The sequence below is a fragment of the Macrobrachium rosenbergii genome, chromosome 21 (genome assembly GCF_040412425.1).
Source record: "Macrobrachium rosenbergii isolate ZJJX-2024 chromosome 21, ASM4041242v1, whole genome shotgun sequence".
Lineage (NCBI taxonomy): Eukaryota > Metazoa > Arthropoda > Malacostraca > Decapoda > Palaemonidae > Macrobrachium > Macrobrachium rosenbergii.
This window is the reverse complement of record NC_089761.1, coordinates 31,000,150-31,014,671: the sequence shown is the minus strand read 5'-3', so window position 1 is coordinate 31,014,671 and position 14,522 is coordinate 31,000,150. Positions and strand designations below refer to the sequence as shown.

Here is a 14,522-nt window from a genome sequence, read left to right as displayed (position 1 = left end):
TTCGATAAACGAGAAAGGAATAAACAAATAGAAGGGTCACTCTTCTTCGTTAATTTAATGACGACTTAAGACTGGAATTGAATAGCAAAACTATAATTTTAGACGCATGGTAGAACCATGGAAACTTCAAAAATAAAATTCGTCTAAGATAATATTTAAACCTTTGATCAACAGGGCTCCACCACCAAGAAACTCAACGAGACATTATGAAAATCCACGAAATGAACTGAAAGCTGATCAAATCTTTAAATCTAGACTTATATAAACTCCTTCCTCCCAAATCATCTTAAGGACCGCCTACGACAAAAAAACTACTAAGGGAACTGTGTGAGTTTCAAGTGCTGCTTCATACCAGAGTCTAGTGTCTAGGGTGGTTGAACTAAGTGTGGCCTTAAGTATTAGGTGATCAAATATTCAAATTCTAAAAGAAAAAAAAAACTGTCTGGATTAACACTTAACACCTGGAGAATTGCAGAATTAAACTTAAAAATAAATGTAATTTTTTTTTTCATCTGATTCTATACCTTTCTAGAACTCCTATGACTAATTTCCTTTTCAAACTGCAAAATACAAGACTAAATTCCATTTGAAAACTAGAATTTCCTTTAACTGACCTCTCATCCCCTGCATTCTAATACATCTGTACTATTCATTTGGCAAAAGGTTGATCATAATAAATTTTACACTTTTTACCCTCTTAATCCTTATATGAAGTTTTTTTTACCTAAATGTTTACCTCTCCCTCATTCATTGTCTAATTATTTTACCTTACTATCTAAACATTTACCCCAATCACTACAATACCTTTTCATTTGACAATTCATTTGTTGTAGTAACTACAAAGATATATATATATATATATATATATATATATATATATATATATATATATATATACACATACATATATATATATGTATTATAATATATATATATGTATGTATGTATATATATATGTATAATTTTAACACAGCCCTTAAACATATCACTTAAAGCAAAGAAGCAATATTTACAAAAATAATAATTCATACATTTCAAGGCAATCTATCCCTCTCAATTTCTTTTTATTTTGTGTCAAGACAATTAACCTTTTCGTAATATTTTCAGTTCCCAGCAGTGTGCTTTATCTCTAGTAATACCCCAAATCCTTTAAACATTAAAGATATATTTTTTTTTCTCAAACTGTTCTCAAAACTTTTTTTTATAATATTTTTAATATCTCATCAATAAATCATCTTTTAATCGTTACAAATGACAGCCCAATTTTAAAATACTTTGTCTATTTTTTCTTAAACTATTCTCAAAACTTTTTTAATATTTTTAATGTGATCATAATTTTTTTTGGATCGCTACAAAAGACATCCATCCCACGTCTAAAATATTTACCTTTCTACTTTTCATTAAAACAACAAATATGGATTATTTTTTCTTTTTACTTTACAGTTTACAAAGCACTGCTCTATCTTTCCAATACAAAAACTTACATTTTTTGGATAAAAAATAATTGATTATAAAAAATGCCTTCCCAGTACCTTTCTGATACTTATCTCTTTTCTTCGATTTTGTTTATTTTTACTGTTTACAAAGCACTACTCTATCTTTGCCAAAAAAAAACCCTAAATTTTCTACATAAAAAAATCATTAATTACAAAAAACCCTTCCCGTATCATTTTGATACTTATCTCTTTTCATCGATTTTTTTTTTAACTTTACTGTTTACAAAGCACAATTCTCTCTTTCCCAAAAGAACAAATAAATTTTTTTACATAAAAAAAATTCATTAAAAAAAAACCTTCCCGTATCTTACTAATACCTAATCTCTTTTCCTCAAAAGATTCCTTAGTTATTTTTCACCCCCTAAATTCTCACCCTCCTTTCCCTCCTCCACTCCCCCGCCCCGCCCCCGGAACTCCCGAAGGCGAGACCGAAACATACCTCTGGAATCCTCTGCTTCGATGGGTTGCTTGAGGGCCGTGATGTCCCTGAAGGTGCAGAGGAACAACACGACGATGTCCTTCTCGTTCTTGATGGGGGCAATGTGGAGGAGAAGCCATAGTGGAGTTCCTGCCAAAAGGGAATTTAGAACGTGGGGAAAAAATTACATGTATTGGTGAAAGGTAAAAAAAAAAATAACAGAATCACTTTGGTGAAAGAGTAAAAAAAAAAAAAAAAACAGAATCACGTGGGGAAAACTTACATGTATTGGTGAAAAGTAAAAAAAAAATAACAAAATCACGTGGGGAAAACTTACATGTATTGGTGAAAGGTTAAAAAAAAAAAACAGAATCACATGGGGAAAACTTACATGTATTGGTGAAAGGTTAAAAAAAAAAAACAGAATCACATGGGGAAAACTTACATGTATTGGTGAAAGGTAAAAAAAAAAAAAAAACAGAATCACGTGGGGAAAACTTACATGTATTGGTGAAAAGTAAAAAAAAAAATAACAGAATCACGTGGGGGAAAACTTACATGTATTGGTGAAAGGTAAAAAAAAATAACAGAATCACGTGGGGAAAACTTACATGTATTGGTGAAAGGTAAAAAAAAAAAATAAAAAAATCACGTGGGGAAAACTTACATGTATTGGTGAAAGGTAAGAAAAAAAATAACAGAATCACGTGGGGAAAACTTACATGTATTGGTGAAAGGAAAAAAAAAAAAATAACAGAATCACGTGGGGAAAACTTACATGTATTGGTGAAAGGTAAAAAAAATAACAGAATCACGTGGGGAAAAACCATGTATTGGTGAAAGGTAAAAAAATAACAGAATCACGTGGGGAAAACTTACATGTATTGGTGAAAGGTAAAAAAAATAACAGTCACGTGGGGAAAACTTACATGTATTGGTGAAAGGTAAAAAAAAAATAACAGAATCACGTGGGGAAAACTTACATGTATTGGTGAAAGGTAAAAAAAAAAATAACAAAATCACGTGGGAAAAACTTACATGTATTGGTGAAAGGTTAAAAAAAACAGAATCACATGGGGAAAACTTACATGTATTGGTGAAAGGTTAAAAAAAAATAACAGAATCACGTGGGGAAAACTTATATGTATCGGTGACAGAGAGTAAAAAAAAATAACAGAATCACGTGGGGAAACTTACATGTATTGGTGGAAGGTTAAAAAAAAATAACAGAATCACTTAGATATATTGGTGAAAGGTTAAAAAAAAAATAACAGAATCACGTGGGGAAAACTTACATGTATTGGTGAAAGAGGGTAAAAAAAAATAACAGAATCACTTAGATGTATTGCTGAAAGAGCGTAAAAAAAAAAAAAAAAAAACAGAATCACGTGGTGAAAAACATACATATACTGGTGAAAGAAGGTAAAAAAAAAAATAAAGGAAAAAAACAGGGTAACGTTGGGTAAACTTACATATACTGGTGAAAGGAGGTAAAAAATGAGGCAAAAAAAAAAAAAAAGAATCACGTGGGGAAAACCTTACATGTATTGGTGAAAGAGGATAAAAAAATAATCACGTTGGGAAAACATTTCATGTATTGGTGAAAGAGGAAAAATATAAAAGACAGAATCACGTGGGGAAAACTTACATGGATTTGTGAAAGAGGTTAAGAAAAAATAACAGAATCACGTGGGAAAAACTTTAATTTACTGGTGAAAATGGTTAAAAAAAACAGAATCTCATGGGGAAAACTTACATGTACTGGTGAAAGAGGATAAAAAAAATAACAGAAGCACGTGGGGAAAAACTTACTAGTGAATAAAAAAAAAAAAAAACAGAATCTCATGGGAAAAACTTACATGACTGGTGAAGGAGGGTAAAAAAAAAAAAACGGAATCACGTGGGAGATCATTTTTTTCAAAAAATCAGAACTTAAAACGAAGAGATATAAAAAGTAAACATATGAAGCATAAAGGTGAATGTGTTCTTATGTCATTGCTCAGGTTATCAATTCCTTTTAATTGTTTTGGTGGTGCGTTCTTTTCAAACTACTCTGCACTGTTCTGCGGGCACTGCTGATGCGCTGATTTTAGCCTGATAAAAAAAATAAAGCTTGGCAGTGCAACTGTATATACATTCTATATCATGTCCAATTTTTTTTTTTTTTTGAAGATTTGGAGAGCAAAGAGTGAAAGATTACACGAGCAAGCATGCTGGGTTCTGCGGTGATAGGAAAAGCATTATTTGTATAACAGAACATGTGAAGGAGAGGAGAGAGGAGAGAGAGAGAGAGAGAGAGAGAGAGAGAGAGAGAGAGAGAGAGAGCGAGAGGAGAGAGAGAGAGAGAGGCATGGCTACTGATAATAAAAAGCCTGCTTCTGCGTCTGTGAGAGAGAGAGAGAGAGAGAGAGAGAGAGAGAGAGAGAGAGAGAGAGACATGGTTACTGATAATAAAAGCTTGGCGCTTCTGCGTCTGTGGAGAGAGAGAGAGAGAGAGAGAGAATGCTACCTCACTGTAAAATCAAGCGGAAAAAATAAAAGACTAAAAAAAAAAAAGAATACTCTAAACAGCGCTGATCAGAGAACACAGCTTTTAAAACTATATTAAAAAAAAAATAACAAAAGCCATTACCGATGGAAGCTTTCCTATTTTAATTTTTTGAGGTGGGAACTAAAGTTCTGTTAAGCATCGCAAATATACGAAATACAGGAGGGAGCGAAAAAAATTACAATTATCATTATCTCCTCAAATCCCAATCATTTCAAGACGTCACATCCCTAGTCATTAGATTCCGCGGAGAAGATTTTACCCTTAAAACCGCATTCGGGTCGTAAGTCATTTAGGCCGTAAGCACGTTTACGTGCAAAATGGGCGCCGTGTTTAGTACCAGCGCTGTTCAGTCACAGCAATGTTTTACTGGCATTTCCCGCTGCATGAAAGATATGTACAGCCAGTTAAGGTGTGAAAATAGTGGGCGGGGTAAAAAAGACGTTTTAATGGAGACGTAACAATCAAAAGGAAAATACCTTTTGACAGCTCTCGAATTGACGCGGCCACTCTTGCGAACATGAGAGTAAAGAAAACGGAAGATAACAAAGAAAATGCAGAAATAATAACAAAACCAGGTTTTTTCTTTTAAAGAAATTTACTCAGCAAAGCTGCATTCCGTGGATGACATACGAGAGAGAGAGAGAGAGAGAGAGAGAGAGAGAGAGAGAGAGAGAGAGAGGAGATGGATATCTTAGAATAGTAGCCTAATAATTTGCAAAGAGAAAGTCGTCTACATGGCTGACGAGAGAGAGAGAGAGAGAGAGAGAGAGAGAGAGATGGATATCTTAATTGGTAGCCTAATAATTGCAAAGACAAAGTCGTCTACATGGCTGGGAGAGAGAGAGAGAGAGAGAGAGAGAGAGAGAGAGAGAGGGAGAGAGAGAGAGAGAGAAGAGAGAGAAGATGGATATCTTAGAACAGCAGCTAATAATTTGCAAAGAAAGTCGTCTACATGGCTGACGAGAGAGAGAGAGAGAGAGAGAGTAAAAAAAACTCTAAAGATGACCAACGTATTGGCTTTAATACCATTTTTCATTCAATAAAGAACTCTATGCAGCAGAATCTTCAACGAAACAAAAAGACAAAAAAATACAAAAAAAAAAAAAACTGACAACAGCCCCTGAGATGAGGAGGGTCTGAGAGAGTGCCTGACGGGGCTCATGTATCGAACGAGTTCTGTCCCGTTGCCATGACAACGGAAATGGCGGGAACAGGGCTAATTATTTGACACAAGTAACCTCCGCATAGCGTGGCGTGATTGCATCACCACCACCGCCACTCACGTAGGGATGCACGCGAGGAGGAGGGGGGGGGGGCGGTTGCCCCCTGCAGAAAAAAATAATAATGAAAATAACAAAAATAATCATGAAGAGAACAGCTTTCGAGGAGGGCAGGAAGAAAGGAATGGCAAGCTGCTATGAATTGGATATATCAAAACATAAAAATAATAATGGAAATAATAAAAATTATGATAATGAAAATAATAAAAAATAATAATGAAGAGAACAGCTTTCGAGGAAGACAGGATGAAAAGAATGGCAAGCTGTCTTGAACAGGATACTTGGAGTTCCGAAGAAGAAGAAGAAGAAGAAGAAGAAGAAGAAGAAGAGGAGGAGGAGGAGGAGGAGGAGGAGGAAGAGGAAAGCAGACTCAGGACAGAATTGCATCACTAATTAAAAAAAAAAAAATGGAAAACTCTAAGAACCATATTAGTCAAATTAAAAACAGAATCGACTGAGAAAGCCGAGGTGTCAAAAGTAAGTGAAAGCTACGAAAATCAACTATGGGATGTGAACATCTTACTTAAAGTTAAATAAAAAAAACTGGAAAAAGGAAATAAACACGTAGAAAAAAGACAAAAGACCTTGGACATGTTAATAATGAAATTATAAATAATCGATATAGTTCACAATAACTTTTACTGGATGTCCTTCAAACACCTTTACACACAAGTGATAAGTTTCAGTGTTAAATCAAAATGACAGTGTGACGTACGGTTTTCAGTACTGAGTTAAAATGACAGTATGACGTAAGGCTACAAATCTTCAATGAATAAACCTCGAAAGTACATTGTAGTTTTCGGTTCACTTTGAGTGAGTAAAATGATATTGCAAATGAACACAATACATTGCAGCCCGTTTTCTCTGACGAACTTCCTTGCAAAATTCAAGTACTTTTCCACACGTAAAATTAATATGAACAAACTAAAAATATCCGTGTATAAAAACAATGTGCTCTAAAAATATGATGCCTTTCCTAAAAACTTAATGATTTTGGAATTACATGAAATTCCTCTCCTCAAAAATGAATAATTTTGGAACTCTTGACATATTTTAACTTAAAACCGTAAAGCATCGCAGGTTCTTCCCCGTGAAGATGAAATTCAAAAATAAAATACATCACCTGTTTCAGAAGAGAGAAAAGATTTAATTCAAATACCTGTCAACTAATTAACCAACCACCACATAGACTGAGCAAAATATTAGACTGATAGAAATTAGACTGAGCAAAATATCAGACTGGTAAAAATTAGACTGAGCAAAATTAGGATGCCCAATACAGTATAAAACTAATCTATAAACATCTGAAATGTAAGCCACAGAAGTATACAAATAAAATCAAACAAACAAAAATAAAATCATGAATATGGTAGCATCTTTATATATGAAAAAAACACTGAAATATCTATAGCATTCATTATATATATAAATGTTATTCAGTATACTTACGTCTCAAAAGCTACTGAACCAAAAAAAAAAATGACATCGAGAAAAAATACATATATATTTTTTGGGGGTCATCATGAAGTCACAAGCCATGATGAAATCAATATGATGGTTTAAATAGCAAAAGAAAATGTATATAAAAAAAAGGGTTTTGAGCTACTTGAAAAAAACATAATTTTTTTTTTTTTTTTTTTTTTTTTTTTAGATAATCAACTCTACAAGCAGTCAATCTCTCTCTATCAGTTTCTTCCCCTTTTCTATAAGGAAGACAAAACATCAGAGTTGCAGAGTCATCTTGCAGTAGACCAGTGTTGAAAAAATAATATAAAATATATATAAATATATATACCAATAAATATTCCATGCATTGTGATGAAGTTAAAAAAAAAAAGAATGCACATTCCAGGCCTTTGCTATTATGAAAAAAAAATTTCTATACACTATAAAAAAAAAAAAAATAATTGGCTGAAGCCATTTTCTGAAAACATGTTAGCAGTTAAACCAGCATGTTTAGTGGAGAGCGCTAAAAGAGGTGGGCCAGCAGCGGTGGGGGGTTCTACAGTAGAATCCCCATTCCCCCCCACCCCCGGCACTACATCAAATCTACGTGGATGCAGCAAGAGAGAGAGAGAGAGAGAGAGAGAGAGAGAGACAGAGAGAGAGAGAGAGAGAGAGAGAGATTAGGACTTTTGGGGATGCACCACCCAAACAGATGAAGGAGCTGTGGAGGATTTCTCTCTTTTTTTTTTTAACAAGATTTTCAGGATGAGAGGAGGAACACAGATGTAAAATCAGTTCGAGTAGTTGTAAGTGTACAAGTGATAAAGGACGGAGGACTGTAAACGACGAGCAATTTACACCTCCGGGAGAAGTAGGAAAAATGTAAAAATAAAAGAGTTACATCTTTAAGAAACGAAGCATGAGTGGTGTAGATTGAATCTACACGAACAGGCAGGAAATCAGAAGTAAGAAGTAAATATTTTAAAAGTTGAATGAAGTGAGGTATAACTCATACAGCATAAGGAGGGGAGGAAGAAAAAAACATTAACGAAATGTGATGAGTTAAATGAAAATTTCTGACAACCGAAATTCCTCAAGAGACGATAAATAAAAACGAATCAGTTAGACTGGCTTCAAAATATATGTGAAGGAATAAAAAGAATCAGTTATACTGGCTTCGGTATAAACAAAAGAATTAGTTATATATTGCCTTGGTTTTCCAATGCAAAACTAAAATGCATAAGCGATAAACTGAAGAAAAACTGATCAAATCTGTGAACACGACACATGTATGATTTGGTTATGGTTATAATCATATTTCAATGGAATTTTCTGGTGGGGGGAAATTTGGGAAAAGTTATATATACTAAATTACTAGCTCTTAGTGTGACACAAAACAAAAGCCACTAAAACTACTTAAGTGAAGCTCCTGGTGGGAGTAACCTTGAGCAATTGCCACAGGCTTCATTACCTCAGCCAGCTGGAGGAGAACTAGTCTAAGATAAGTCAAGTGATAAAATGCATCAAATTCACGCCACTATCTATATACAGTTCACGAGTGTCTCCAACGAGCATAACTGCTCATGCTGCGCGCGCAACTTCGTCGCCTCGGGAGGATGATGGAATGGTTCTGATCGTCCCTCTTGCGAACCATCGACCATCAACCCGAGGTCTCCGGCGCGCGCGCGCGCCTACGCAAGATCTAAGGAGACCCCTCTGAGGTGCTATGAAATGATTCAAGATTAGTTTCATTCTGCCAAAATGAAGAGAAGGGGAGGGAAAAGTACGTTCTGCCGTTTGAGGACACTTTCCAAACGCCATTGCTTGGGTGGGAGATCAGAAACGCAGTGGCGCCATAAGCTTTATTTACCCTCCTGCAGGAGTAGAATAGGAGAGTTGTTAACTGGAAGAAAGGGAGGGGAGGGAGGGAGGAGGAGAAGGTCAGAATGTCGTCCCAGGTTTTCCTCAAGGGGTGGGGGCAGGGGATGATTGGAGGAACTACAGAAAAAAGGGGATTTTAGGATGAATAATCATACGAGCACAAATAAATCACCTTAAACAAAGAGAATGAAAATGATTAATGTAATTCCCAGACCGGGAATGTACCGAACCCAGTCGGGGAAAATAATGAAAAAAAAAAAAAAATAAAAAAAACGAAAAACGTTAAAAAAAAGTTAAGACAGGAAAACGAGAAGAGTTAACTCGAAAAATCGAAACAGACAAAACTTGAAACTCGTCATTTCGAAGACGAAAATAAGGACAAAGAAACGGCATAAAAGAAGAGAGAATGACATAGCATGCAGAATGCAAAGAACAATAAATGAAATACACCTGGTGATGTGGAAATTAGAGAAAGAAAACTTTTTTACACCAAAATTCAACCGAAAATAATTACCGGAACATTAGGGGAGAGAGAGAGAGAGAGAGAGAGAGAGAGAGAGAGAGAGAGAGAGAGAGAGGTAAAAATCAAGATGTAACAGAGAAAACATGAGAAAGGTGATAGAGAAAGAGCTAGCAGTTAAATGAGAGAGAGAGAGAGAGAGAGAGAGAGAGAGAGAGAGAGAGAGAGAGAGAGAGAGAGAGAGAGAGAGAGAGAGAGAGAAAATCAAGATGTAACAGAGAAGTAAGACAATAAGAGAACAGTTAATGAGAGAGAGAGAGAGAGAGAGAGAGAGAGAGAGAAAAAGAGGTAAAATCCAGATGTAACAGAGAAAACATGAGAAAGAAGGTGATAGAGAAAGAGCTAGCAATAAGATGAGAGAGAGAGAGAGAGAGAGAGAGAGAGAGAGAGAGAGAGAATCAAAATCAAGATGTAACAGAGAAGTAAGACGTAAGAGAACAGTTAATGAGAGAGAGAGAGAGAGAGAGAGAGAGAGAGAGAGAGAGAGAGAGAGAGAGAGAGTAAAAATCCAGATGTAACAGAGAAAACATGAGAAAGAAGGTGATAGAGAAAGAGCTAGCAATAAGAGACAGAGAGAGGAGAGAGAGAGAGAGAGAGAGAGAGAGAGAGAGGAGAATCAAAATCAAGATGTAACAGAGAAGTAAGACGTAAGAGAACAGTTAATGAGAGAGAGAGAGAGAGAGAGAGAGAGAGAGAGAGAGAGAGAGAGAGTAAAAATCCAGATGTAACAGAGAAAACATGAGAAAGAAGGTGATAGAGAAAGAGCTAGCAATAAGATGAGAGAGAGAGAGAGAGAGAGAGAGAGAGAGAGAGAGAGAGAGAGAGAGAATCAAAATCAAGATGTAACAGACAAGTAAGACGCAAGAGAACAGTTAAATGAGAGAGAGAGAGAGAGAGAGAGAGAGAGAGAGAGAGAGAGAGAGAGAGAGAGAGAATCAAAATCAAGATGTAACAGAGAAGTAAGACGCAAGAGAACAGTTAAATGAGAGAGAGAGAGAGAGAGAGAGAGAGAGAGAGAGAGAGAGAGAGAGAGAGAGAGAGAGAGAGTCAAAACCAAGATGTAATAGAAGACGTAAGAGAATAGTTAAATTAGAGAGAGAGAGAGAGAGAGAGAGAGAGAGAGAGAGAGAGAGCTTTCAAAATAAAGATGTAACCGAGAAGGACAGTCAGTCAGTCAGTCAGTTAGACAGACAGACAGACAGACAGAGACAGAGGGAGGGGAAGAGAGAGGATGGTGAAACCTCTTATTACCTGGCAATCCGCTGTCTGTGGGAAGAACAGTGAAGGATTGGTTAGTATAGCGCTGAGCAGCCTACAAACACTTCGGGGAACGAGAGAGGAGAGACGGCCAAAAAAAAAAATAAATAAATAAATAATAATAATAATAACACAAACCATAACAGTTCTCTCTCTCTTCATCTTTTTTTTTCATATTTTTTTTTTTTACAATCACCAAAGCTGGCCTACAACAATTCCCACCCATGTGGCATCATTAACCTCAATTCAAAACGAGGAGAAACAGGGTCAGTTCTTGGGCAGGTTTGGTGGGCCAGTGCTGCCAAATTCTGCTTCACAGAATTTCAGACTGGTCCTGTGAACTGGTGAGTTTCTGGATGTCAAATGACCAGTTGATGTCACTTGAAATCATGAATGAATCAGATAAAATGAACCAATTTGATTATCTACATCAAAAGCTATGATGAGCAGTCTCTTAAAATCTAAAATGTACAAACATGGCCCACAACTTATCCCAAGAACATCCCTAGTTTTCCCCTCCAGTTGCTACACTGACTCATGCAAATACAATACAAGTCTGGAATGGCAAATACGGCAGTTTCAGAACAGACAATTTGGTTCACTCACGAGCTCATGGTGTCCTGTCGATTGTATAAAACTGTACAGATTAATCCTTGTTGTTTGAAATCCATTATTTTACCAAAAGAACGTCAAAGGCAATACCTCTCTTGTCACTTCCCAGAACATCGACAGAACACCAAAGAAGTCTCACAGTGTCGTACTTTTCTTTAATTTTCCTTTAAAATTCCACTGGTCCCAGTAGCTGAATCTAGTCAACATGGCTCATTTTGCGCCTGACGAAACTTGACCGGAGATAGCACATAAAGAAAGTACGACCCCAGTAGGCCCTGCAATCCTATAAGTGTATGTTATAAGATGCAGCTACGGCTACAATTTCCCATACGTATCTTTTACTTGCCAGTTAAATTCTTTTTCTTTTTATGTTCATTTGATCTTTTTAGCAGCTACTCAACTGGTGTCCTGGGAAAATAACACTGATACAAAATGCATTTGTTCACTATACGAAGGGCTGGTGATGGTATCCTTTCAAGGTATTGAGAGAAAGAGAGAAGGAGGGAGAGAGAGAGAGAGAGAGAAAGAGAGCCAGAGCCAGAGAGAGAAAAAGAGAGGTTAAAAAACGGGCATGTTGCCAAAGACCTAAGACGGTACAGTAAAGCATTTAACATTGTTGTTCCTTATACGTCATCCAAAAGTCTGTGACACTGAGCACAAATTTTGATTACGAATTAGTCAATACGATAATTTAGTAATGACTTCAATTATCCTCGTAATCATTTCCATAAGATGTGACTGACAGATGCTTAAGAAGTTTAAGTTTTAACACAAGCAAACAATCATGACCACACAGACTTCTAGAATCTAGATAACAGTTATCACAGCCAACACTCCCACAACATGTGTGGGAGTTCCCGGCTACATTTCTTCCCTTGACAGAATACACGCACGCACGTATAAACACATACATGCACATACTTATGCATGTATGCACGTATGTATATACACTCCCACATGCATACACACTCACGGTTATATGATCAACTAAGATCCTTGACAACATAACCTTTTGAAAGTCTCCAGGACATATCAATTCAAATATTAACAATATTAACATGGTGACATACAACAAGCACATATATAATTTAGCTGCAAGCGACTTCACTTTAAGATTGACATGTCTGAGGTCAAATTTATAATTTCTCTCTGTTTAACCTTTTACGCATCACAAGCCCTGTTGGGGGGGAAAATACTTGTGCTAGGAGGATGTACACTAGAGATGGGTATCAGACGCAGGGGGAAGGGGGTGGGGGTGGGGTGGGGAGAGATCTGACTTATAGAGGGGAGGGAGGTCAGGTTGGTGGTGGTGATGAAGGGGAGGAGAGGTCTGACGGGATTCTCGGATGGGGGCTCTGGGTGAGTGACTTCAGGAAGGGTGAGGCGATCTGGGGGAAGGGTGAGGTGATTTGGGGTCGGGTGAGGCGATTTGGGGGCGGGTGAGGCGATTTGGGGGCGGGGTGAGGCAATTTGGGGAAGGGTGAGGCGATTTGGGGAAGGGTGAGGCAATTTGGGGAAGGGTGAGGCAATTTGGGGAAGGGTGAGGCAATTTTGGGGCGGGTGAGGCGATTTGGGGAAGGGTGAGGCAATTTGGGGGCAGGTGGGTGATGGATCAAATTAGCCAAAATCTACTCTTAAGTGTCTTTAAAAGCCACCTGTATAAACAATCCACATACAAGATGCCAAGATCTCCACTAACTACTTTTCTTAAGGATGCTCGCCATGACTGAGAAAGAGAGAGACGCACACAAACAAGCGCGTGTACACGACGGCATACGCACACTTGCGCTTTTAACTTACATACAGGTCAAGAGAGATGTCTGGACGAACATGCGTGCCTACATACATACGTCAACACCTACATACACCTAGGAGAACATGCAGGCAGCTGCGGACGTTCACATGACTCATGAATGTGGTGTCTACTGGCTTGAGGCATACATGCACATTCACGAACGCAGTTACTCGCTTTCCTATCGTATTTACAAAGATTCCCATTCAAACGACTTACTCACAAAACGATCATTTCTGAATGCATTCCGTATCTAACGTCTTGATTTTCATACATATATATATATATATATATATATATATATATATATATATATATATATATATATATATATATATATATATATATATATATATATTATATATATATATATATATATATATACAGCATTTTTAGGTGGGTTACTGTACACCGTGTTTCGCATGTATACTCATACGAACTTAATTATAAGATAGCAAACATTCATGCATATTCAAATATTACCATTGTTCATGTATGCATGTAAACATTATATATATATATATATATATATATATATATATATATATATATATATATATATATACACATATATATGTGTATATATTATATATATGTGCGTGTGTGTGTGTGTGTATCACTTCATAGGTTCTCAATCATTTCTGACACTGACAAAATGTCGCATCACAAAAAATCCAACCTACAGAGAAAGTGTACTCTATTCAAATTTAATTTTCTCAAAGTTTAATCTTATAAAATAAGAATATTTACAAAAACAACGATCATCAATTGTCCTAAATTGCTTTCAAAATGGCACACTTTATAGAAAAAAATAATCGAAATTATTAATCTTTGAACTAATCTACATATGTACATGGAATCAAGCACACAGCTTCGGATATCACCATTTCAACTCAAATTTCACATTCTGCTTCAAGTTTTACCAGAGCCAAGCATATAATCATCAGCTTTACGTTCTGATTGTCCGAAATTAAGTCATTCCCTACCAATAAGATAAAGATGCATTCTCCTTTTGCACTACGCACTACACTGCTAAAGCCAGGTCTACCCTGAAAACCTCGGAAGTAGCACACAGCCAGGGCAATACCGTTCAAAATAATAAAAAAAAAAGAAGTTCTAAATCACCAGACACACAGTCATAGCGGCATCCCCTTCGAACACCCACAAGAGGACTGTGGGGGGAATGCCGTGCACACCTTCTCAGAGCAGCTCACTGGCACAAGACTTTGTTTCACTTGCATGAATTTATGAGGCTTTCTACTCTTCTAC

The 14,522-nt window shown here is 36.5% G+C and overlaps 1 protein-coding gene across 4 annotated transcripts in view; it reads right to left on the bottom strand.

Annotated features, from left to right (window-relative positions):
• The window catches only part of LOC136849849 (potassium voltage-gated channel protein eag-like), a 449,348-nt gene that overhangs the window by 56,060 nt on the left and 378,766 nt on the right, over positions 1 to 14,522 (bottom strand). For all 4 annotated transcript variants that reach the window (XM_067123320.1, XM_067123321.1, XM_067123318.1 and 1 more), the window contains one exon: positions 1,936 to 2,064. In XM_067123320.1, coding sequence (XP_066979421.1) covers positions 1,936 to 2,064 — 129 coding nt within the window. The remainder of the gene's footprint in view (positions 1 to 1,935; positions 2,065 to 14,522) is intronic.